Source organism: Megascapheus bottae, chromosome 10 (genome assembly GCF_031878675.1).
Source record: "Megascapheus bottae isolate mThoBot1 chromosome 10, mThoBot2.hap1, whole genome shotgun sequence".
NCBI lineage: Eukaryota > Metazoa > Chordata > Mammalia > Rodentia > Geomyidae > Megascapheus > Megascapheus bottae.
Window position 1 is genome coordinate 17,081,132 of NC_143518.1, and position 25,484 is coordinate 17,106,615.

The 25,484-nt window shown below is 37.7% G+C and overlaps 1 protein-coding gene across 2 annotated transcripts in view; it reads right to left on the reverse strand.

Moving 5' to 3' along the window:
- The window catches only part of Hmcn1 (hemicentin 1), a 389,576-nt gene that overhangs the window by 167,396 nt on the left and 196,696 nt on the right, over positions 1-25,484 (reverse strand). For both annotated transcript variants that reach the window (XM_090340222.1, XM_090340223.1), the window contains exons 15-22: positions 20,910-21,068; positions 15,501-15,695; positions 14,338-14,433; positions 12,314-12,441; positions 11,039-11,183; positions 4,613-4,725; positions 2,755-2,914; positions 1,956-2,124 (exon numbers count right to left, since the gene is read on the reverse strand). In XM_090340222.1, coding sequence (XP_090196348.1) covers positions 1,956-2,124; positions 2,755-2,914; positions 4,613-4,725; positions 11,039-11,183; positions 12,314-12,441; positions 14,338-14,433; positions 15,501-15,695; positions 20,910-21,068 — 1,165 coding nt within the window. The remainder of the gene's footprint in view (positions 1-1,955; positions 2,125-2,754; positions 2,915-4,612; positions 4,726-11,038; positions 11,184-12,313; positions 12,442-14,337; positions 14,434-15,500; positions 15,696-20,909; positions 21,069-25,484) is intronic.

Consider the following 25,484-nt stretch of genomic DNA (forward strand, 5'->3'; position numbering starts at 1 on the left):
TAAAGTACACAGAAGATTGTTATTAAGAACATATACCAACTTTCTAAATTCACTAAAAAAGGACATTATCAGAAAACTGGGAGGACGACCTAGAGGCATTTTGTTAGATCACATAAATAACCAATGAACAAGCCCACGTGTTCCCAACACACGTGGAGTCAGTCCAGTGACAATGAAGACAAGTACAGGATCCCAATTCCTACCCAGTGAGTGGTAAAACTGTTGAAGTCCATCAATGCCATGAGTTCCTAATCCATGGCCACTGCTCAGCTGATATTCTGTTGGCAGAATGTAAGTCTCTGCTACCTTTTGGAAAGCAATTTAACAATGTCTACAAGGCAGGGAAAGGACTTTACTCTGACTTGAAACTACAGTTTTAGATATAGAGAATTATATACAAATATATACACAAACATATATATATAAAGACACAAAGAAATTCAGATGTATACATATGAAGAGATTAAAAAAAACATATTCACCAACAAGTGTCATAGAAAAACAGGAGAAAGACTAAATCAAGTACAACACTGGAATATAGGGAAATAGGTAAAATATATAGCTTGTGTTTATCTGCTAGTTATAATAAATGTACTGACTGTACCTAATTGTGAATAAATGTTGATATAATAAAGTGAATAGTAAAGTATCAATTTAATATATGCTATACTAACAAACAAAAAAGAAACATAAAACAAAATGAAAAGTACAAAACCAGTTTTCTATGGTATGAAAAACTGGAAGGGGTATACACAGTAAACTCTAGCAATTCTTGCTCCCAAGAAGGTTAACCAATTCAGATTAGTCATAGGAACAATATAACTTCCATGTTATTAATAATTAATGCTTTTATTTGAAATTTTCTATAAAAGTATTTTTTCAAAGAAATTGTAAAATTGCATAAATTCTTGTTTCTTTCCCTCACCTGGTAAAGAAACAGCACTAACATGGTTAAATATCTTCATAACCACATATCAATGAGTCAATGATAACTAGAGGCATTATGGATTTATTTCTATTCTTCTTCCTTTATTTTTTAAAGTGGTACCAGGGCTTGAACTCAGGGCCTATGCTTGCTCAGCTTGCTTTCTAGCCTAACACTTTACCTTTGAGTGATGCTGACATGCCCCCAGCCCAGCCTTTTTCTATTAAGTAAAAATTCTCATGGCCTTTGCTGTTGAGTTGTCTTTGAACTGTAATCATCCACATCTTTGCTTTGTGAGTAGCAAGGATTACAGGCATGAACTACCAGCATCTGGTTAGCGACCACAATTTTTATTTTACCAGTTATGTTTGGCCTGCTGTTGATTTTAAAGAAGAAATTGGGAAGTAGAGATTGAGCTGCAAAATATAGAATATTATCTAAAATCCTCTGAAATAAATGGTGATCAAATTGCGCAAATAGGAACCATGATACTCAAAGAGGTTCTGTAAAGAACTTTCCAAAGTTTCAGGTAAGCATTTTCATCTCCATTTATGCTCTTAAAACTCTGACACTCTTCTTGCTATGTTCCATAGCCAGTAAATTATATGACCTCAGTGGCCCTTTATTTGCATAAGGGTTTAATTAAGAAGACTTAAAAACATCTCGTGAAAATCAAGTCCTAGACATTACAGTGCTTACTGTGTTTTGTTCCTCTCCTGAGAGTCACAAAATCCTGTGTGCTACCCATGGGGTGCATAGAAATCTGCATAGCAATCTGCTCCATTTTAATAAAAGCATTGTAAAATGCACCAGTGGGAGACTAGAGCAAAGCTGAGTCTTAACGTTTCTGACCTTTAAAAATACATTTAGATGAATGAATATTCCCCAAATGCTCAGATGTATACCTCAATGAAAATGATCCTAAATTTAAAAGCTGTTGTGTGATTCATTTGACAACTTCAATAGGCACAAAACCCTGTTCCAACATATTTCCATTTCGGTGTGTTGCCAATCACCCGAAACCTCCTACCTTGGTGAGAAAGGTGAGATGAGCTGGGTTTCTTTGGCCCAGGTAATAACCGGTGGGGGGAGACTCCTCACTTCACAGGGAAGTGTCACCTCTTCTCCAGCCAAGACAGAGATCTCCACGGGCTTATCCTGGGACAATCCCCGCTGGTTTCCAAACACTCTGGGCCTTACTAAAATAAACACATCATTTGGAAGGGAGCTAGTACACTTTTCTGTACTACTAATATTCCTATGTAAACTACCTTGTAGTTTCAAGGAATACCTAAAGGTTTGATTAATGGGGGGAAAGGAGCAAGCTGTCTTGCCTTGCCATTAGTGACTGTCATCTTACAGAAGCATGTCAGCTGGGCTGCAAAAGGCACCAATGACCTTCATTCTGCCCCTGCATCAGCAGCAGATAGAGGCAGGGGTGTGGTGTTCAGGCCTGGGCACTCTCACTTGACATTTTTCCTTAAGGCTTGTACCCTATCACTTGAACGACATTTCCAAATACAGCTTTTTGCTGGTTAGTTGAAAATAAGAATCTTTCAGATTTATGTACCCAAACTGGCTATGAACCTCAATATTCAGAACTCATCTTATTGAGTAGCTAGGATTACAAGCAGGAGCCACCAGCCACCCAACTTTGGGTTTTAATGAAATAGTATCGCTGATAATGGGTAGATGAGATTAGTATATTTCTTGAACAAACACCATAACATTTCTAATACACAATTACTTTTCTATCAGAATCTAAGGAGAGGCTGGGACTGTGGCTTAGTGGAAGTGCCAAAGGGAAACTTTCCTCCAATGGTTCTTACCATACACTGTCAGCTGCACCTTCCTTTTGGCATAGCCGGCTGCATTGGTGGCTGTGCACATGTACTCCCCACTCTCCTCGCCTCCAGGGGACACCACATAGAGACTCCCATCGGCCCCTGCAGAAAACTTGGCATCCCCAGATGAAATCAGCTCTCCTTTCTAAAAATACAACAAAGAGCAAGGGGTTCTTAAAGATAATAAGGAGTGACTTCACGTCTGGAAGAGGAAACAAGAAAAAAACATCTCCAAGTAGTGAAAAACTAGATTAAAGAAAATTCTAATGAGAAGGGAGTTATTTCTAAGCAAAATCAGACAAATAAATGTTCCACATAAGGTGGTTATTTCATCACACCAAACCCTTTGTCCCAGAGCTACTTAAACAAGACAGAGTAAGAATAATCTAAAGGTGTGCTACCATGTGTTCTGGGGTACTTGTTCAGTACCCAACAATAATCTTACTAGTAGGAGATTTTACAACCTCTACTTCAAAGTCCTGAGGAGAAGGCAAACTGGCCCATCGATCACAAAGTCAATCAGTGGCAGACCGGGATTGGAACTCCAGGACTTGAACCCTGGAGCAGCAATCCTTCTGTGGTTCCCGCACAAAGGCAGCCTGAATACATTTCATTCTGGCCTTTCCCTTAAAGGAATTTCTACTCAGTGCCAGACTCTGTGAAGTTTGGAGATGAATCTTATCACTGTAACTGCTAGGTCTATAATATAAAAATATGAACCTTTGTTATTTATATACAGATCCCAATATCTCATCTCTACATATGTCAGAGGGGTTTTTTCTTTTGCTGGAGAAAATGAGATAGTATGAGACAATTTTGTGGTAATATTCAGTATACAAACACCACATTCCACAATTCCATCATCATTTTGTATTACTTTATATCTGCCAAATGCAAACTTCTTTGCAAAAAAAACACCCCAAAATACCAGTGCTGTCGTAGTTCAAAGATAGGGACCTCTTCATGAAATATTTTGGTTTCTTGCTTGCTGCAAGAATATAAGTGAAAACTGGACAGTCACATGACAAGGACAGAAGATGGTGTCTCTCCACCTATTTTTTTTTGTCAGTCCCGGGGCTTGAACTCAGGGCCTGAGCACTGTCCCTGGGCTTTAACAAGGTTAGAGCTCTACCATTTGAGCCACAGCACCACTTCTGGCTTTTTCTATATATATGGTACCAAGGAATAGAACCCGGGTCTTCATGCATGTCAGGCACATGTCAGGCAAGTACTCTATCACTGGGCCAAACTCCCGGCCTATGAATAATTCTTATTCATACACGGAAATTGTGACTCTACATTGAGGCTTTATTCAAGGGAAATTCCACATAGTTATTCTGCTTGGAGACGACATTATACAGTCAACTACATGATGTTTGAATTATAACATAACAGAGCCATAAAAATTTCTGGGGGCAAGCCTGTATATGGAGAACTGTTCTAAGCACTTCACCAATTGGAGCGCGACCCTTCTTACTTCTGGCCACATGCCCTCAGCACTATGGACTTCAGTGTATCTCTACTGGGCTGTTCCGGACAGCTCAGTATCCTGGGTTAGGATTATACTTCTTGCAAGTGAATCGGCTCTTGGAGCACAAAGTTTTATCCAAAGCCCTGCAGTAAATTCCTGTCTATCAGAGAACACTTTCTTAGATGCATCTCATGGCTTCTTAGAGTGAGCAGTGCACTGAAGCTTTCCAACTCAGTCACAATGGAAATCAGCACAGCGAAATCCTTTCTTAGCCTCCTGTCCTTCTTGGTTTCATTCCTCTACTTCAGAAGTCACTTCTTAGTAACTTTTACCCTCTGATCCTCAGCCAGTGACACTAGATGTAACCCTTACCTTGGACCAGACAATAGATGGCTTGGGGATTCCACTTGCTTTGCATGGTAAAGTCACTGGGATGCCTTCAATGGTACTCAGAACCTGCTGCCCGTGCTGAATGGTTGGCAGGACTGTAAGGGAAAGCCAGAGTCAGCATCTGAGCATCTTTCAGTTTATATATGTTTAAAATGGAACTTTTCCACTATATACTTAAAGTTTCCAAAAATGATCAATTGTAACACTTTCTGATGGAAATTAAGAAAAATCTTGATACGATATCCTGCTGAACAAAGAAAATGCAATAGCTATGCTCTGGATAAACTCAATAAAAACTTGAAACAGTGAGTGATATTTTCCATGATGTCTTTCCTGCCAAAAATGAAGAAAATCCTTTTTTCAAAATTATTATTTTTCAAAATTAATCAAGATAAGCGGGGGGAGGGTGGGAGGGAAATGGGGACCATGTCATGAGAAAGGGTATCAATATTTGTGAAGTTATGTACCTTCTATCTGGTGAATATAATGTAACCCTTCTATTAATCACAATATAAAATTATTCAAAAATTATTTTTAGTGTAAATGTGACTAGTGTAAATACAGAAGGGTTACAGTAACATAGGTCAGGTAATGAGTGCATTTCTTTTTTGGGGGGGGTGTTTCATGGGGCTTGAACTCTAGGTCTGGGTGCTGTCGAGCTCTTCAGTTCAAGGCTACCACCCTACACCCAGAGCCATGGCCCCACTTCCTGTTTTTGAGTGATTAATTGGAGATAAGACTCTCTGGTTCTTTAGTGCCCAGGCTGGCTTTGAACAGTGATCCTCAGATCTCAGCCTCCTGAGTAGCTAGGATTACAGGCGTGAGTCACTGCGCCCAGCTATGAATACATTTCTTTTTGTACAGTATCATCTCTTCCCTTGGGTTCTCACAATATTTTTCCTCCCGAACTCATGTCCCTCTCCCCAGTTGTGTACTTCATTCAACATAGTGTCTAGTGAGTATCACTGTTGAATTAGTTCACCCTTTGTCTCACTTTCTGTGCTTCTCCCTTACTCTCCCCAAATGAGATAGACCTAAATATATAAAAAAGTACAGAAATAAAAAACAACAGAAGTGGAAAAAAGAGAAACAAAACAAGAAAAAACTCACAAAAAGAAAATTAAAAAGCCTCTTGTTTTCATTTCTTGGAGTTCAGTTTGATAAACATCTTGTCATATGATCATATATAAGTAGTATCATATACAAGTCTTTGTGATCCTCTCCAAAGAATATCCTTCCCTGGTCTCACTGTGTGAATGTTGAGTCCTGTTTAATGTATCATATCCAAATATAATTTCTCATCTTTTACTATCCATTGGGTTTACTTGTAGATATATAGACATATTCTAAATTCTTCTGGCTTACTTCATTTAATATATTTTTTCCAAGATTTTCCATTTCCTTATGAATGGTGCAATATGCCCTCCCCCTCTCTTTGTTGGCCATGGGCCTTGAACTCTGGGCCTGGACACTGTCCCCCAACCTCTTCAACTCAATTCCCTACCCCTTGAACAACAGCAACACTTCCAGTTTCCTGGTGGTTAATTGGAGATAAGAGTTTCACAGACTTTAATGCCCAGGCTGGCTTTGAACTGCGATCCTCAGATCTCAGCCTCCTGAGTAGCTAGGATTACAGGCTATCATGCCCAGCTAATATCTCTTTTTTGATGATAGCATAGCATTCTATTGTGTATATATACACCATAATTTCTTTTTTAAATTTTTCTATATTCTTTTCTTTTTTTCTTTTATTTTTTCCATATAATTTTTATTGTAATTAATAGAAGGGTTACATTACATTCGCCAGATGGAAGGTGCATTACTTCACATACATTGATACCCTTTCTCATGTCTTGGTCCCCATTTCCCTCCCCCCCACCCCCACCCTCTTCTTGTTTTCCCTCCTTTCCTATCCAATTTCAAATAACCAAATACACATATATCCAATATATCAGATAACAAAGTGAAATACTGTAGCAATATGAGATAACCAAGGGAAAGCAAAAGAGATGAGATATAACATAGTACATTAAGGACAACAATCACTCATTACACCATAATTTCTTTATCTACTTATCCACTGAGGGGCTTCTAGATTGAGTCCATATCTTGGCTATGGTAAGCAATGCTAAACATGGTTGTGCTAGTAATTTTAGTAGATTCTGGTCTGTGGTCAATTGGATAAATGCCCAGGAGTGGAATGGCTGGGAAGCTCCATGTTTAATCTCTAAAAAGAAAACCTCCCTACTGCTTTCTAGAATGACTGAGCAAGTTAACATTCCCACCAACAGTACCATAGCATTCGTTTTTGACAACATCCCTTCCAGCATCTTTCTTGTTAGGTTTTTCTCTAAGTGGGGTGAGTTAGAATTTCTATGTTGTTTTGAGTTGCGTTTCTTTTATGACCAGAGATTTTGAACATCTTTACATGAGTCTTTGGCCATTCTAAGTCCCTCTTCTGGAAAGTGTCTCTAGTGTCTTTAGTACCCCATTTATTAATCAGGTGTTACTGTTTCTTTGAGGACATTTTTGGGGTTTTTTTTTTTCAGCTCTAAGTATATTTTAGATATGAGGACTTTGTCCAATGCATAACTGGCAAAGATTTTCTATTCTGTTGGCTTTCTATTCATCTTGCTAGTTATTTCCTTTTTCATGCAGAAACTCTTCAGTTTGATGCAATCCCATTTATCCAGTCTTTCTTTACTTTGTTGTGATTCTGGACTTAGGAAGTTTCAACCCCTGCCTATGAACTTTAGTGTTTCCTCTATCCTTTCCTGTAATACTTTCATGGTATCTGGCCTTACATTAAGATCTTTGATCCATATGGACTTGATTCTGATATAGGGTGATATATAAGAATCTGACTTTAGTTTTCTGCATGTGCATAGTCAATTCTGCCAGTGCCAGTCATTGATGAGGCTGTCTTTCTTCCATCCTGTATTTTTGACTTTCTTACCAAATATTAGGTGGCTCTATGTATATGGTTTCATTTCTGGGTCTTCTACTCTGTTCCATTGGTCTTCCTGTGCAAGTTCCAAGATGTTTTTAATTACAGTGGCTTTGTAATAAAGTTTGAAGTTTGGTATTAAGATCCCTCAAACACTGTTCTTGCAGCTAAATTCTGTTTTTGGTACTTGGGGTATTTTATTTTTCCATATAAAATTTTGAATTGCTTTCTGTATCTCCTTGCAGAATGTTGCTGGGATTTTGATGAGTATTACATCAAATTTGTAAATTGCTTTGGGCAGTATTGCCATCTTCACAATGTCAATTCTTCCAATCAAGGAGTATGGAAAGTTTTTGTTCCATTTCCTTAAATCTGTTTTAATTTCCTTCTTCAGATTTTTAAAATTTGCATCCTAGAGTTCCTCGGTATTTTTTGAGGCTATTATAAATGGAGTTGCTTTCTGATTTCAGTCTCCCACTTCTCATTGTTTGCATATAGAAAACCTATTGATTTTGTGGATTAATTTTACATTTTGCTACTTTGCCAAAGTTTTGGATCAGCACAAATAACTTGAGAGAGGAATCTATGTATGGGGTTCTTAAAACCCATCTGCAAAGAAGGAGAGTCTTACTTCTTCTTTTCCCATATGGATCCTCTTTATGTTTTTCTTTTGCCTTATTGTTCTTGAGAGGAATCCCAGTACCATATTGAAGAGTAGAGAGAGTGGACATCTTTGCTTCATTTCTGATTTTAGAGGAAATGGTTTTAACTAAGAAAATTCTTTTTTTTTTCCTGAACAGTTAAGACAGAATTATACCCACAATCCATCTCATTAACTGGGAGATTGAGTCTAGTGGCATTTTTTGTCAAGTCTTTCATTTTGCTGAGTAGCTAGAATTACAGAATAAGCCATTGGTGACTAACTTCAAAGTAATGATCTTGATAACATAATTCAATTATGAATGTTCATAACACTGCAAGATTGCACAATGAAAGTCTAATACTGTTTCAGACATTTCCATTTTATCTTCTGGGAAGGTAAGATAAGAATAAAACTGCTTGGGACCGGTAGTTTGGCCTAGTGGTAGAGTGCTTGCCTAGCATGCATGAAGACCCGGGTTCGATTCCTTGGTACCACATACATAGAAAAAAAAGGCAGAAATGGTGCTGAGGCTCAAGTGGTAGAGCTCTAGCCTTGAGAAAGTCCAAGGATAGTGCTCAGGCCCTGACCTCAAGCCCAGGACTGGCAAAAAAAAAAAAAAAGAAAAAGGAATAAAACTGCTTCCTGGGTTTCTGTCAATCACCTTGCTAAGAAAAAAAAAGTCGTATTGATCAAAATAGATTATACTCATAAATTGACATGTTAGGTTGAACTTTCCCATACAATTAGAGATAAGAAAAATGAAGGAAAATTTGATCATGCATATACATAAAAATCAAAATTTCCCAGAATTATCATATTCCTTTGAAGCAGAAATTTACTAGAATACAGGATCCATTAGACATCCTTACAAAAATCTCTTACTTGGCTTAAACTAATACACATACAATACACACGCTCATCTTTTTCTGTAGCTGGCCTTGTTCTTAGATAATTCCTTCTTAAAGAATTGGCAGTGAGTCTTCAGGTCCAAACACAATTGTCAGGCTGCTCAGTTATGCAAGAAATTAGATTTCCAGAATCATGAAGGAATCTTCGACTTTCAAATATGTTGTTCAATTTTCAGCAATGTGAAATAAGACATTTTCTTAAATCTATATTGAGCTTGTCTGCCATAATGAAAAATGGACAATTCCAACCGGTTTTGAAATCCAATGACATCTGTTATGGTTCAAAATGTTTCTTTGCAATAGTCAATCTCCAACAAAATGACAGTCTTCTATTCTTATGTTCATTCACTCATTTTTTTAAGGAATGACCTGAGAGCCTTTAATAGAGGTCCTTGAACATCATTTCCTAGTGATTAATTGTAGGTAAGAGTCTCAAGCTGAGGAGTGAGGTGGCTCACGCCTGTAATCCTAGCTATTCTGGAGGCTGAGATCTGAGGATCAAGATTCAATGCCAGTCTGGGTATAAAAAGATCTGAGATTCTTATCTCCAGTTAACCTCCCAAAGTGGGGCTTGGCTCAAGGGTAGGGCAGTAGCCTTGAACTGAAGACCTCAGGGACAGTGCCTAGGCCAAGTTCAAGCCCCATGACCCACACAAAAAAAGAAAGTAGAAGCAAAACAATCACAAAAAAGATTCTCATTCACTGTATTTTTCAACAGACTAAACCACATTTGCAAACTGCATGAGTCTACAGATTATTTTCTAAATGAAGTGTGACTGAACTGCTAAAAATTGGTGTTCTATAGCACTTCCTTTCCTAAGATATTCCATCTTGAATTCACAAACCTATGTTTAATACTAAATCATTATTTTTAAAAATGTTGCTACATTTGTAAAAGAAATAGGCAAAAATATAATAAGTTCTTTAATTATGAAGCTGTCTCTTATTTAGGGGATGTAAAAACAGTGGTCACTATTAGTCATGGATGGAAAAACAAAAAGATTGGCTCTGGATGTTATTTGTGACCTTTCGGTTATTTAACACGCAAGATGTTTAACAGCTTACAAGCTAAACTTCAGTTAAGTCTAGTGTTTGCAGAAATAAGGACATGGTTGTTGTACCTTTTTTTTTTTCTGTCAGTTGGGACTTGAACTCTGGGCCTTGGCCCTGTCCCTGAACTCTTCAGCTCAAGGCCATCACTCTACTCCTTTAGTCATAGTGCAACTTCTTGTTTTCTAGTGGTTACTTGTAGGTAAGAGTCTCACTGACTTTTTAGTGATGGCCTGGCTTTGAACCTTTATCCTCAGATCTCAGCCTCCTGAGTAGTTAGGATTACAGGCATGAGCCACAAGCACCCAGCTTGCTGTACCATTTTTTAAAAACTCAGTCTGGGTGGTACAATAAGTTCAGACTGCCTGTTATTAAAATGCATTTTTTTTGCTAGTCCTGGAGTTTGAACTCGGGGTCTAATCACTGTCTTTAGGCTTTCTCAAGGTTAGGCTCTGTCACTTAAGGCACAGCACCACTTCCCACTTTTTTCTAAGTATGTGGTACCAATGAATCAAACCTGCGTCTTTGCTCAAGCCAGGCAAGCGCTCTACCATTAAGCCAAACTCCTGGCCCCTTAAAATGTATTTTTAAACATAATTCTTTGAAAGCTGAGTTCACTTTTATCTATTGAAATGTCAATTACAGAAGCCCTGGAACCAGCCACTTACTCCCAAGAATACATTTTTGTGTGTATAGGCAAGGGAAATCTGGAAACAGCAAGTAATGGAGATATTGTTCAAGAAATACAACAATTAGAAGAGATGTCTACTTATTGTAATTGGAGTGAGTGCCATCTGACTGAATGACATGAACTCAGTTTTGGATAAGATCTGAGAGCAATTTCATTGCCAGTCTCTTACCATGAACAACCACAGTGGTAGTTTTGTTACTGACTCCAGCAACATTCCTGGCCACACATGTATATTCGCCTCCATCCTGAAGTCGAACTCTTTCTATATGAAGGCTCCCATCACTTCGTACGGTTATATACGGATTTTGTACCAACTAAAAGAAAAACAAATAGAACCTTTTCTTAAACTTAAAAATGCAAAAAATTTATCTAAGCCAAGGTTGGGTCTTCTTTTATTCCCTTACTGAATCAACTTTAGAGCTTATAGAAAATATTTCTGCACCCCTAAATAAAGTCTATAAGCCACATGCTGGTGGTTCATGCTTGTAATCCTAGCTACTCAAAGGGATGAGATCTGAGAAATGCAGTTCAAAGTCAGCCAGATCAAGAAAATCTATGAGACTCAGCTCTAATCAATCACCAAAAAGCCAGAAATGGAGCTATGGTTCAAATGGCAGAGAACTAATCTTGAGCACAAAAGCTTAGGGATAACACCCAGGTCCTAAGTTCAAGCCCCAGGACTGACACACCAACACACCAACACACACCAACACACACACACACACACACACACACACACACGCACACAGACACACACACAAATTAAAAAAAAAACTGTAAAAATCACCCTATGCAAAAGCTATACAATAAAAATCAATGACTTACTATACATCCAAATTCTTAATAAAAAACAGTTCATAATAATAATAAAAAAAAACAGAATATAAAATGTTGGGCTGGGAGTTTGGCCTAATGGTAGAGTGCTTGCCTAGCATGCACGAAGACCAGGGTTCGATTCCTCAGTACCACATACATAGAAAAAAGCCGGAAGTGGTGTTGTAGCTCAAGTGGTAGAGCTCTAGCCTTCAGAAAGCCCAAGGATGGTGCTTAGGCCCCTGAGTTCCAGCTAGGACTGGTAAAAAAACAAAACAAAACAAAACAGAATATGCAATGTTAATCATAGTAGAGTAATATAGAAAATGAAAGAATTTTGAGTGTATTAACATTTCATAAACATCCTGCAATGATGTTTACAAACATTTACAAACTTTATTCCTTACATACTGAGAAGGAACAATAAATTTAGTAGGAAATCATTCGAGTCATACCACTGATCATTTTTACATGACTCTCCAGATTAAAAAACCTTAAGAATAAGCAAAAGCTTTGATACACTTAGCAAGCATATTTTTACATGTGTATTTGACATACATTTCAGTGACTGGAATACATTATTTCTAACAAGACAAATACAAACATAAATGCATGCATTTAATCCCATTACCATGGCAGAATTCTTCATCCACCGATGTTCTGGAATGGGATTCCCAGCCAGCAGGGTACAGGGCAAAGTAAGCTGCTGTCCTTCAATAACACTGGCAACTGCAGGGCTGCTTCCAATGAGGGGGGCCACTAGACCAGAGAGAGCACAGGCACTTTCAACTCTACTTCACCCAAAAGCAAGGTCAACCACTTTGTTCGTGCTGCTTCCGAAATCAGTTTTCTTTCAGGGACAAAAAGTTGTATGACTTGGAAAGTAGAGAGAAAGGATCTTCTTCAATCAAGGGCATGGCAAAAAGGTAATAGTAAGGAAGGCAAGTAAAGGAAAAGCATGTCAGGAGCATGGAAAGCCCAAGTGTCAAGGAAGATACTTGCACTGTATCTAGAAAACAAGTGATAGACTATTTATCTGATAATGGAGATTAACCTGAAAGGAATGGGAATAATAAAGATGCTGTTAAGGAGCTCAAGCAATAAAATGAGGTTAGATTTGTCAAGCACAATAGCAATGAAATATTATTAATAGGAGCTATCTGAACAGAGTGGCTCATGCCTGCAGTCTTCACCACTCAGGAGGCTAAAATTGGAAGGATCTCAGTGTGAGGTGGCTTGAGGAGAAACATATGAGGGCAAAAATGAGCAGCAAAAGCAGGACTTGAGGCATGGCTCAGTGGTAGAGCATCAGCTGAGCAAGCATGTCGAGCATGCAGGAGGCCCCAAATTCAACTCTAATACATTCAAAACCAAAGAAAACAAAAATCCTTTTCTAAAAATTAATAAAAAGATGAACACAAGTCAAAGCAAATTCCCTAAGAGACTCTACTTTGAATTTATAAATACATATAGGTAAATGTAGGGAAACATGCAGGAATTTCTGTAAATTCTCAAACCACATGCCTTCTACTTACCTATGTCCTGAGCTCTGGGATTACAGGAGCATACCATCATGCTCAGTTTATTTGAAGAGATTTGTAGTAATTTACTGACTTTTATTATTTTTTTTTGACAGTTCAGGGCCTGAGCACTGTCCCTGGGCTTTCTCAAGGCTAGTGCTCTACTGCTTGAGCCATAACACCACTTCTGGCTTTTCTATGTATGTGGTACCGAGGAATTGAACTGGGTCTTCGTGCATGTTAGGCTAGCACTCGACCACTAGGCAAAACTCCCGGTCCCATACCTAAACTAATTTAAAATGACCCCTGCTTCTTCCTATGGTTGACAAAGGGCTTGGGACATGGTCTCCAAGTTCTAACAGTCTAAGAACTATAAAATGGAGGAAGAGAGAGAAAAGCCTTTGCTTGGTTTAAGAAAATGAAAGGGTATCAATGTTTGTGAAGTAATGCACCTTCTATCTAGTGAATATATGACCCTTCTATTAATTACCATAAAATATATAAAAAAGAAAATAAAATTGTAGCTAGGCACTCATTGTTCACCCCTATAATCCTAGCTACTAGGAGGCTGAGATATGAGGATCATGATTTGAAGCCAGCCCAGACAGAAAAGTCTAGGAGATTCTTATCTTCAGTTAACCATTCAGAAAAAAATCAGAAGTGGCGAAAAAATCAGAAGTGGCGCTGTGGCTCAAGTGGTAGAGTGCACGCACAATGAGGCTCAGAGATAGTGCTCAGGCCCTGAGTTAAGCCCCAGAAGTGGCAATGAAAGAAAGAGAGAAGGAAAGAAAGAAGGAAAGAAGGAAAGGAAGGAAGGAAGGAAGGAAGGAAGGAAGGAAGGAAGGAAGGAAGGAAGGAAGAAAAAGGGAGAGAGAGAAAGAAAGAAAGAAAGAGGAAGGACGGAAGGAAGGAAGGAAGGAAGGAAGGAAGGAAGGAAGGAAGGAAGGAAGGAAAGAGAGCCAGAGAAAGAGAAACAGAGAAATAGATAAAGAGAAAGAAAGAAGAAAAAAGAAAGAAGAAAGAAAGAAAGAAAGAAAGAAAGAAAGAAAGAAAGAAAGAAAGAAAGGAAAGAAAGAAAGAAAGAAAAGGTAGAAAATTTGGAGAGTGCAGCATCGGGACAGACACAAACTCTTACCAAGGCCTGTCACAGTCACTGTTGCCTGCGACTGGATTTTTCCAAACTGGTTTTCAGCTTCACACAGGTAGGTTCCTTTATCACTTGCCCATAAGTCTAAAAAGAAGAATGAAGTTATTTATTCCATACTACCCAAAGGAAATCCTGATCCTGTGCCAAGTGCTGTGCTGAATGCTTTCCACAGAGCCATGGTTCCATTCCTGTAGCCTCCCTCATAGAGGAGCCACAGCGCAATCAGCAATCACCTGGTGCTGGGCCTTGCCAATTTCAGCCAATGAATGAGCTGTGAAAACACACAGACAGGCCTAGCTGAAGTCCATGGAGGGCAGTATCTACCTCCCCAAGTGGGTGAAAGAGAGGAATAGCAGTTCAATTCTAACGGATTACAAAGGCAAAAACATGGCTGAACAGACTCAAGGTCTGTTCCATAGTAGAAACCTACACCACTCTGGGGGCATCCTGAAAGTGAGGAGGGCAGATATTTCTTTGAATTGGTAAAGTCATATTTCAGGGGCAAGCACAGCATGGGGACAGATTCACAAAAGAATAAGTATTCCAAGGCCAGCAAGAAGTTTTGAAAGTCTCCACTGAAAATTCACAGATTTTTTTCAACTTGCAATTATATGGAACTAATTTGGTTGATGTAGAAGAAATATAGATCATTGGCAACCATTGTTTACCATTTCAGAAATCATTTCACCAGCTTGGATTTGGGAAGACAGCAACGCCCTATTCCCACGCCAGTCTGCATCTGGCAGTAGAGTTCATGGTGATGCTATGGAAACATGCCAGAGTACTTCATAAGGAGCAGAAATTACTTTCCCTCATTTTGCCCCTGCTGTACACGTTGGATGTTCAGATGGTTTTCAAGATGTAGGTCAAGCAAATATACAGAATTGTTTTTCAAGACCACCATGAGTATTAGAACAGAGTAATGTTCTTGGAGACCACAGTGAAGGCAGGCATTTGAGGTCGGTAAGATTGGGTGGGGCCGGTGAGGAGGCTAAACCTGAAACTCCATACAATGTTTGGATTTTATGTAGGAGATGATTTTCAAATATAATGATTGTCATCTTGAAACTATTGAAACCAACACAAGGACAGTTTGACTGGCATGATATAATTGTAGATATTTATACTAAATTATATCTTCTTTGACCTACTTAAAATAGAGAGAGCTCCTGTTCTTAGCTGTCTGATGGAACTAACTGAAAAAGCCCTTGAGAAAATGGGCGTGTGGTCCAGTCTTCGCCATTGGATCTTTGGTTCTGGATAACCCTGAACATAACAAGGCAGTGTCACATTTGAGCCAATCTCCACCGACACGTCAGCAGGTTCTTGAATGAAAACTGGAGGTGCTGAAAGAGATGTGACATGAAAAGCCATTGGTATAATATATAGGCATGCTAAACATAAACCTTATTAAACTGTCAACAGATTGACTTTGAAACTATCACTGTCCATGTAATACTGTGAATTTACCCTGGTGTTATTCCCCTATGATATAGAAATTACAGATGTACAATTTATAAAAGTTTTAGAAATGAGTACAAGAACCAAGAGGCTGCCAGTATAGCTCAGAATCCTGTAACTAACAGTAACAGGGCTTGTGGCTTCAGGCATGGGGAAAGCATAGAACAATACTGAAGGAACTGAAGGCATCTACTCATATAAGATTCCAAGATACTGTACAACTCTCTTTACAAAACATCATATTCAATTGTAGTATTTAATTTTGTTTATGTCCATTAAATAAATGAATAAGACTTCTAAAATTACCATGTTTCTTTCAAATTGCTGTTTCTGTGAGATTTGTTTTAATCTAAATACATGCATATATAGAATTTTGACATAAAAATAACCTTTGAGGTGTATACATTTTATACATAATTTATGAAGTAGCTTATTGCTGACGTTCCCTGTCCTAAGACCTGGGTACTTTCTGGAATGGTACTTTATCGCCTAAATCTGAAGATTTTCATAAAATCGCAAAGTCTAAACTCTCTACATGGGTCCGCATCAGAGTTTAGGCATGTGGATATAGCAGCGGATAGAAAACAAATCCCTAAACAGTAAAAACGTAGGCAGAAGCCTACAATCTGAAGCCTAATGGCAAAAGGACAGCCCACTTTACCAGTATATTAAGGTATTGAGCACTGTGAAAATGGAGGCACACGTGAATGTTTAAAGCTAGGATGTTCAGAAGGAAAACCAGAATTAAAAGAAAATGAGCCAACAGACAAACACCACGAGTACATGAGAAGCCATTCACTGTGGAGCTCTGAGGGCGACATTGGGCAACAAGACAAGTGCCAGCAAAGGTCAGAGAGCAAATGCACCAAGACCAGGAAACAAGGCAAATGAGACTAGCAGGCATTCGGTAAGCAGCCAAGACTGATCTGTGAAAAGCAAATCTTGAAAATGAGGCAGCTCCGGACACAGCCAAGAAGCCTCTTAAATACTTCCTCTTTCTGAGTGTAGCCAACAAGTTCTCCAACTGAGTTACAGTGGTGGATGGTAAATAGATTAATAAAACCAGGGGGAAGTAGGAGCAGAGTGTCCTACAGGGTCCAGCAGTGCTGGCCCAGAGGATGATCTGGGGCTTACAGAATTGAAGAGCATGGGAAATGGTTCAGTGCAGAGAGCATTTCTGCTGCTTCATCTACAAGTTCAGGACCATGTCTTACCAACTCCAGCTGAGATTTATTTGCCAATGTACCAGATAGAATACTACAATTTCCTACCTCTTGTTCTTAAAAACTTTATGAATTGTTTAATACCTGATTACCATTTAGATAACAATCAGAGAACATAAATAATATAGCTCATTTTCTAATCTCAACTTGTATTGTTAATTTCTATCTCTATTGTTGGAGTTTTTATTTTTCTGTTGCTAATTTCAATTTTGGCTTCTGCCAAGTGTCTACTAGAATAATGGTTGATCTTCTATGTCCCCTAAACTTTGATGTGACCCAATCCTGAGGCCTGCCTAGGGCTAAGTCCATGGAACAGTTCTATTGTTACTAAGAGATACCTGAAAATATTACAATTATTGGTGCTTGTGGCTCATAGTACAATTCTAGCTACTTGTGAAACTGAAAGGAAAGGAATTACTGCTCGATACCAGCCCAGATTGGGTAACCCTATCTCAAAATACCTAGTAAAAAGCAGGACTAGAGTACGGGTGAGAACACCAGCCTAGTAAGTATAAGGAACTGAGTTAAACCTAGTACCATAAATAAGAGTAGTAGTAGTAACAATAACAACAATAATAATAACATTGTGATTGGTCATCTTGCTCTAAAACGATTCCTTAAAATTAATAGTTCCCAGTAGAGAAAAATCAATACATATTCTCTCCTTGGCAACTCTCAGATGATATCAGTCAGATGTTTTCTTAAAATGAGTAGACACAATATTTGGGTCTACTAAACCACAAAACACAAATCATAGTCTAAGACTCTAACTCTGTGTGGCATGGAATGCTACAAGAAAAAATGATGGCAGGCTAATCCTCTCTCCTTTTAACTGACTTCAAAACTCACTGCCATTTTTATACAAAGGATAAAAGGTACTGGGGTAACTGTCTTTCTGTTGTTCCAAAACATCCATTTCTTCAAAGCCATGATACTAAGAAACCGGATAAAAGCCAGTCTCTACAAGAAGCTGGAAGTCACAAATTATACAACTGCCCTTTTGCTATTGTTTCACCTAACATAGTTTCTGTGAGCTAACATGCCCACAAAAACAGGCCACAAGCTTAAATAGCTATGTGATATGGATAAAAGCATATTTTTCTTTTTAAGTCACAAGCTACTTAAATTTAAGCCCTACAGTTGTGGAACTGAGATGACAAATTTTCTGCACTACTAACTTCAATTCTTAACTTGTTTCAAGACTTTTATAAAAAGAAATTAAAACCATGAATTGCTTATTTAAAGCCCAACACTCAATTTCAAATTATTTTGATATTATTTTATATGATTCAGAGAATCAAAACAATCATCTCATTGTTTAAGTTGATATTCACCTACTGGATATATGCTACATCAATCTATTAGCAGTAACTGATATGCTGAATGTATACAGGTGGTAATATTTTATCATTACAATCTACTTATGAGGCAAATTTATTTCCTCATTTTATAGACAAATCAGACAACCTATTCTATTCTCTTAAGCACTGGATAAATTCTGAAGAGAGCTTTCGTTCACAGTGTACTTGTTTTTAAACCTTCACTAAAAACTATAATAATGTAAAACTGTACATCCTGTATCTACTGGAGTATCTAACCATACCTTGATGTGGACAAGCATGGTCTCACAACTTCTGTGAGCCATCTAAGAAGAACGCAATGGTTAATCAAGAATAGTTAAGGTATAACAGCAGCATGAATGGTGAGTACCTAGCTACTAAGTTAATTGGTGATTTTTTAAGTCACAATCAAATAATGCAAATAATGAAGTTCAAATATGCAAATAATGAAGTTCATATAAATGGTTCTATCAAGAAAGAAATGAAGGAAGGAAGGAAGAAAAGTGTTCACTGTACAGCACTTTTGGGTAAGCTTTGCTGTGGCTTTTGTGCTATATGATTTCTGTTTTAACTACTCAAACTAGTAGCAAAAGTAAATGCAATATAGAGATTTTAAAAATAAATGGTTCTATCAGAATTAATCCTGAAAGGAAAGTTTGTTTGGATTATACTACTTTGACTGGATTTGAATGTGATTTAGGAAGAAATCAAAATTTAGTACAGCATTTAATATGAAGCACAAACACAGAACATTTGTTAGGATCGCAACACTAGGTACCTAGCACAGATATCCACACTCCTTTGATGGATCTCTAAATAAGAGAGAACTTAAAAATTCCAAAAGTTAAAACAATTATCAAGAAGATAGTAAGCAAAGTAGCATGTGTAAGATTTTCAAACTTTCTACTTTGAGGGAGGATATAAGAACAATTATTGAGGCAATTTCTCTGTTCTACAGCTAGAAAGTTCTAGAAGCATGTTTGGTGGAAATGAGATATCTGAGCAGGAAGGAGGGAGAAGAATGAATAAATGCTGAAAACTGAAATGTTGCCATCAGTGTTTTTCTTGAAAGCAAGAATTCTGTTTCTAGAGCTTCCCCTTAGCTAAGGCTTCCCTGTCTAAAACTGTTCAGGTATGTTACCTCCTGCTTGTAGATTTAGAGATGCCATCTACCTAGAGATACCAATCTTACTTCCATGGTAATTTTCATTAGTAATCAGCAAGTTTAGTTGTGCAAAATTATCTTGTATTGCCTAGATAAACTGTAGAGTAGATTTTGTGGTAATTTCCAGATTTTATGGTTCAATCACAAGAGCAAAATCACCAAGAATGAGCAGTGTTCATCGACCAGCCCAGGGTAAGAGGATTCAGATCCTCAAAGATTGCAGGAGAAAAAACAAACTATCACAAAACAAACATTTGAGGATAGAGGGCCATAATTTCCAGTTAGAGTTAAGGTAATAGAACCAAAATGCCTTGTAAAAGATGCATTTTCTTAACTTGCATTAGGGAAAATAAACAATTTGGGGCAGGAAAATCATTATAACACACACAATATGAAAATAACTTAATAAAATGCTATATTTTTTAAATTTTAAGAAATGTAAGTTTTCAGTTATTTGCTAAAATTAAGCTGCCAGGTTCTTTACATTGCAAAACAAGATCTGTTTTATTTCATGTGTTACCATATTACATGCAGATTCTTCTTTCCTTTCCTTTCTTCTCCTTTCTTCCTTCTTTTTCTTTCTTTCCTTTCTCTTTTTCTCTCTTTGTATTCCTTTCTTTCTTTTGTTCTTTCTTTCCTTTTCTTTCACTTCCTCCCTCTCCTTCCATCCCTCCCCTCCTATCCTTTCTGAGTAGTGAAAAAAAGAGGGGAAGGAATTAAATTTCCTTAGTAACTCTAATAGAGTTGTCATGCACACATTGTATCTTCGTATGGCAACTGACATTTATCTGTAGTCAGTACTTTATAGCTGGGGAATACTTGCTAATGAATCAAAAAATAAAATAAAACGAAAGCACAGTCTATTACCTTTCCTGTCATCCACATCTCCAAATTCTGGTCTAGGGCCAGGGAGTAATTTCTGGCCTCCAGATGTTATTGCTTAGAAATATGATGGTAGGGAAGATGACAAGTGATAGGAAAATGGCAATATGGGGTTATATAGGTAAAGCCATAGTCTCTGAGGTCAGAAACTGAATTTCAAATTTCCCTCCCTTGTTTTGAACCTGTATTAGGTACTCAGTATTTAAAAACTTGTTTCCTTGACTAGATAATAAACGTAATTATGGCATCTTGCTAGGTTCTTTAGTGGGTTGAATGAAATAACCCATAAAAAGTTTCTGGCACCATCAAAGTTTGCAGAAATCACCTAGTAAATGCTAACTACCATTATTGTATAAATAATCTAAAACACTCGCTGTAGTTTTGTCATTCTGACAAATATTCCTATGAAATTGTTTCAAAGTGATTCAACATGGAAAAACATCAAATCAGTCTCAAAACAAACTGGGCCTGTCAGAGCAGGAGGCTTACAGCCAACATCCAGTGTTATCTTGCCAGTTACCCTTCCAGCATCATTAATGGCTACACATGTATAATCGCCGGCATCCAGATCCTGTGTTTCTTGAATCTTCAAAAGTCCCAGGAGAGGGTCAATCATGAGGAATGTGGAAGGCCTCAACTCAAGATCTCCTGTCAAAAAAAAAAAAGTGGAGACTATCACATGCTGAAGTACTTACATAGTTGACTCAGCTAAGTGATCTGATTTCAAGACTTCTGAATAAGGGTGCTGAATAAGGTCTCTAAGATCAAGTGGCCTGTACAACAGACACTTTCTATAGTCTAAACTGGGTCCTGTAATGATCTGTATTCAATTATTTCCTCTTTCTATCTGCATAGGGCCCTCGATAAAAATGAGCTCTTTGAAGGACATGGCTGGCAGCTGGAGTATGGCCATGTGAACAAAAGGGAATAGAAAGGTGAAGGTCAAAACTAGGTGTCTACCATATCCAAGAGACACTAATTTGGCTAATGAGTAAGGTAGAGATTTGCTAAAATCTTTCTAGGGGACCTTTTTTGCCAGTCTTGGGGCATGAACTCAGGGCTGAGCATTGTCCTTAGGTTTTTCCTCAAGGCAAGGGCTCTACCACTTGAGCCACAACACCACTTCCAGCTTTTTCTATGTATGTGGTACAGAGGAATGGAACCTAAGTATCCTGCATGGTAGGCAAGGACTCTACTACTAGGCCAACCTCCCATCCACTCATGTGGACTTTTATGTTGTGAGGAATTTAAGCAGATTGAGAGAATTCTAAACATGGCTAGGGAGGATGGGACACAGCTGGCTGGAGAAGCTGGTATGAAAAAGCTTGTGAGAAGAAGAGAAGGAATGGATGATAAACTTGTAACAATGGCCAGAGAGGGTATGGTTACATCAGCTCCCAGGCTACTTGATCTAAAATCTGTGTTATTCATTGCAACGGTTGATGTTGGATGAATGGGGAGTTTAGGAGGAAGCAGGTGGGAAATACATGTCTGGGAAATGGAACCACATGTTGCATTTGGCCTTAACATGAGAACGGAATGAACCAAAAATAAATAAATAAAAACTGTCTCCATCTGGGTCACCTGTAAAGGCTATGTGTCTCTGCTGTGCCACAAAAACCTCTTTTGAAGGAAGACCAAGCCTCAGTGAAGTTTATGGTTCCTTCTACCACAGGTTCTCCTCCACAAATGCTGAAGCTAACCATAATGACCACAGGATTAGATACTCAGTGCCAGCTTAGCATCGATATCACATTTGTTCTATAAAACAGGTGAATATCCCGAACTCTTCCAGGAGGTTTGAAAGCCTTTATGTTTCGGGTTTTACAGCATTTTCTTCATGTCAGGAGAGAAAAGATACTTTTGCTGTCACAGAGCAGTCATGAGCCCTGCATGTGAGGGCCTTAGGAACAACTTCTTTGGCTTCCAATAAACAAAGAACCTACAAGCAAGTGGTTCTCTGGAACATTAAAACAGCACCCACGAACAACTCAGGGTAACAAACGGGCAATGCTTTGTTTATGTCGTTTTCTGGAGAGAAGAGGTCAAAGCCAGTCTTAAGTTTAAAATAAAAACTTGCATTAGCAACTGATTAGCAACAATCAGTGCCAAAAACAAAGAATTTTTCCAGCAATGCAGTATTTTAAACCCCCCATCATTGCTGTTGTTTTTTTTAAGCTTGCTACTAGGTACTTCTGGAGAATGAGAGAAACCTCCAAAGCTGGGTCTGTGAGCCACTGAGAAAAGTTCATAAATAAAAGCAGATGATGTTGACACGAACTTCCCTCCCACTAACGGAGGATGCAGCTTGACCTCGCTCTTCATCTTGCATTCAAGTGTTTGGACTAAAAACCATTTAGTTTGTTGGAATTTATTTTTTCTTTCATTTTTTGTATGTTCCAGCAAATCACATTTGTCAAAGGATGACATGAAGACCTTTTTCTAGACATTTTTTTTCAGAATACATCTGTTTAAAGAATAGTAGGCATGAAATAAAGTATAAACTGGCAAACACCAGTTCCTCCAAATTTGCAAACTAACAACATTTTGATAGTCTCTTCTTTATTTTTAGAGGGAAATGAGCTGATTATAGAGAAGACAGAGAAAAACAGAGCCTTTCAAATGGACAAGACAAATGGAACTACTTGTTTTAATTGTGTGTGAGAAGGGCATTGTACATAGTGAATGAATAAACTTTTCTGATCTACTCTAAGCCTTTCTGTTGTAGTTTAAACTCAAATCTGACTTGTGTGTAACTAAGCACCAAGAATTATTCTAGGATTCTATCCTTTCTAAAGGTAGATGATGATTACATAGTTAGCAAAAATGTTTGTTTCACATCCTCTTAAATGCATTGTTAAAAGTTACCTGGGACATGAGTGAATTTTTGTTCATGTGGATTATATTTAATTGTATTCAGCATTTTAGAAATCAGTCTAAAGAAGTAGAACCCAATGTATTTTCATACATTATATTTTATGAAAAAAATAGTTCCTCCAAATAAGAATAAAACTTAGTAGAAGAGTGTCACTGATTCCCCGTCTCCACAAATTTTCATCACTGGTAAGGTCTAGCTTAATAGAAGACTGCTGAGAACGATACCTGCTTCTGCTGTCTCTGTATTGGTCAACATACACTAACTATCCCACCCACTTGCAATACAACGAGAGTGCAAAAAATAAATATCCTCCTAATGTCATGGTGAAAATGAAGTTGAGCATGGGATGCCCTTGGGAGAATTGGAAGTAGTATCAAACTATATTTAATGGGCCACCAGCCTAAACAAACAAATCAAATTTAGTATTTCCCCTCAAATTTCTAAAACGAAGATGTAAAACTGTAGAGCATCTACTTAGGAATGTCTTCTCTTTGATACTCTGAATCGAATATTGTTGGTTTCATTTTTCTGTTAAATACAAATCCATTCAACCAGAACTTCCTGAAGCAAGGTACCAAAATCAAATATACTTAAGGTCAAGCCCAAAGCTATTCTTCATCCCTATGGTTTCTATAAAGATGGGATATTTCTGACCTTCCTACCTCCCTCTGTGTTTTACCCCATCCGCCCCCCCCCCCAAAAGATAGAATTCAGCCCCTTCATTTTGGAGCCCATCTGCAAATATCCTTGTTTTTTTATTCTTCTCTCTCTCTCTCTTGGTGGTCCTGACACCAGTTATGCAACAAATAGCTTGGTTATGAATTGTTCTGATTTGGGGGTTTTGAACAGCAATGCATATTGAATGATGAGAATGTTTTCCAATAATGTCTTTGTCTACATTCTATCTCTCTGTTGATTTATAACTTTGACAGGAAATAGGAAATAAGCTATTTCCTTCTTCACTGACCCACTGAACAGCAGTGTCTATGACTGAGAGAAGAAACTAATAGATGAATTCCAGTACCTCCCACCTGATAGCTGCATGGCTTACTGTCTCTTCATTCCGTTTCCTAGCTTTTGTGGGACCAAGATGAGGCACAAAGATTACATTTTTCAGCAGAATAGACCCATTTCAAAAGAATTAAAAACTATGTGTTTCAGCCAACAAAAAACTCACACTGCAATATTATTCATTGTTTATTACCATCATAACTATAGAACCACATTTTTAAAATGGTATACATAAAACTATTTTCTGGTTTCATGTAAAATTGATATTCGACTTTAAAAACCATATTTGCTGTACTGCCAATTCAAAATTGTAACTACTTTAAATACTTAAGTACTTTGGAGTCTTTTTAAACAAAGATTAAATATTTAACGCTTATACTGATGTAACAAACTTGATTAAGGAGAAAATCTGGAAATGTTTCCTTATCAGAAACAAAATGAAGACTAAACATCTCTAGACTTATAAAACCATGGAAATAGACTTATGTCCTAGCTTCCCTCCCTGCTTTTGATTTATATGATTTAAAAATATTTGTTTTCTGCATAAAGTCTTTCCTTTTCACCTCATGTTCCCCAAGAGTTTGAACTCGAGGTGATTATGACATCCATCTGTTGCTATGGGAATGTCTATGATTTACTAAACAGAATCATAACAATATGGCTTTGTACTACTTAGCATTTTTCATCTGAAGATTAAAAAGTATTTTGCAAACAGCATCTCAATAATCCTAGCAACCTCCCTGTTAGAAAGTTTGCAACCACAGATTTTCTTTTCTTTCTTTCTTTTTCTTCTTCTTATAAATTGGAAATATGGAGACAGAAACAGAAGCAGGATTTTAACCCAGATATCTATTGTCAACATCTAAGCTTGGACCAAGATCAACTTTTACTCACAAAAGTCAAGTAGCATGTTAGTGTTATTTTATTATAGACTACAAGGTGGATTCTTTGTACTATATAAATGATTTCTATACTTCACAGAAGCATCTCTCATGTCTGAAGAACCTGACTACCACACTCTTTTCTCCTTTTCCTGTAAGTTTTACAATGTATGTCTTGAATATATAAGAATCATCCTTGAAGATCTAGAAAACTCCCCTTAATCTCAGAAAAGTGAACAAAACTCTGTGAAGCTATTTAAAATGTTAAGGGAATATTCTTGGAAGACTTTCTAC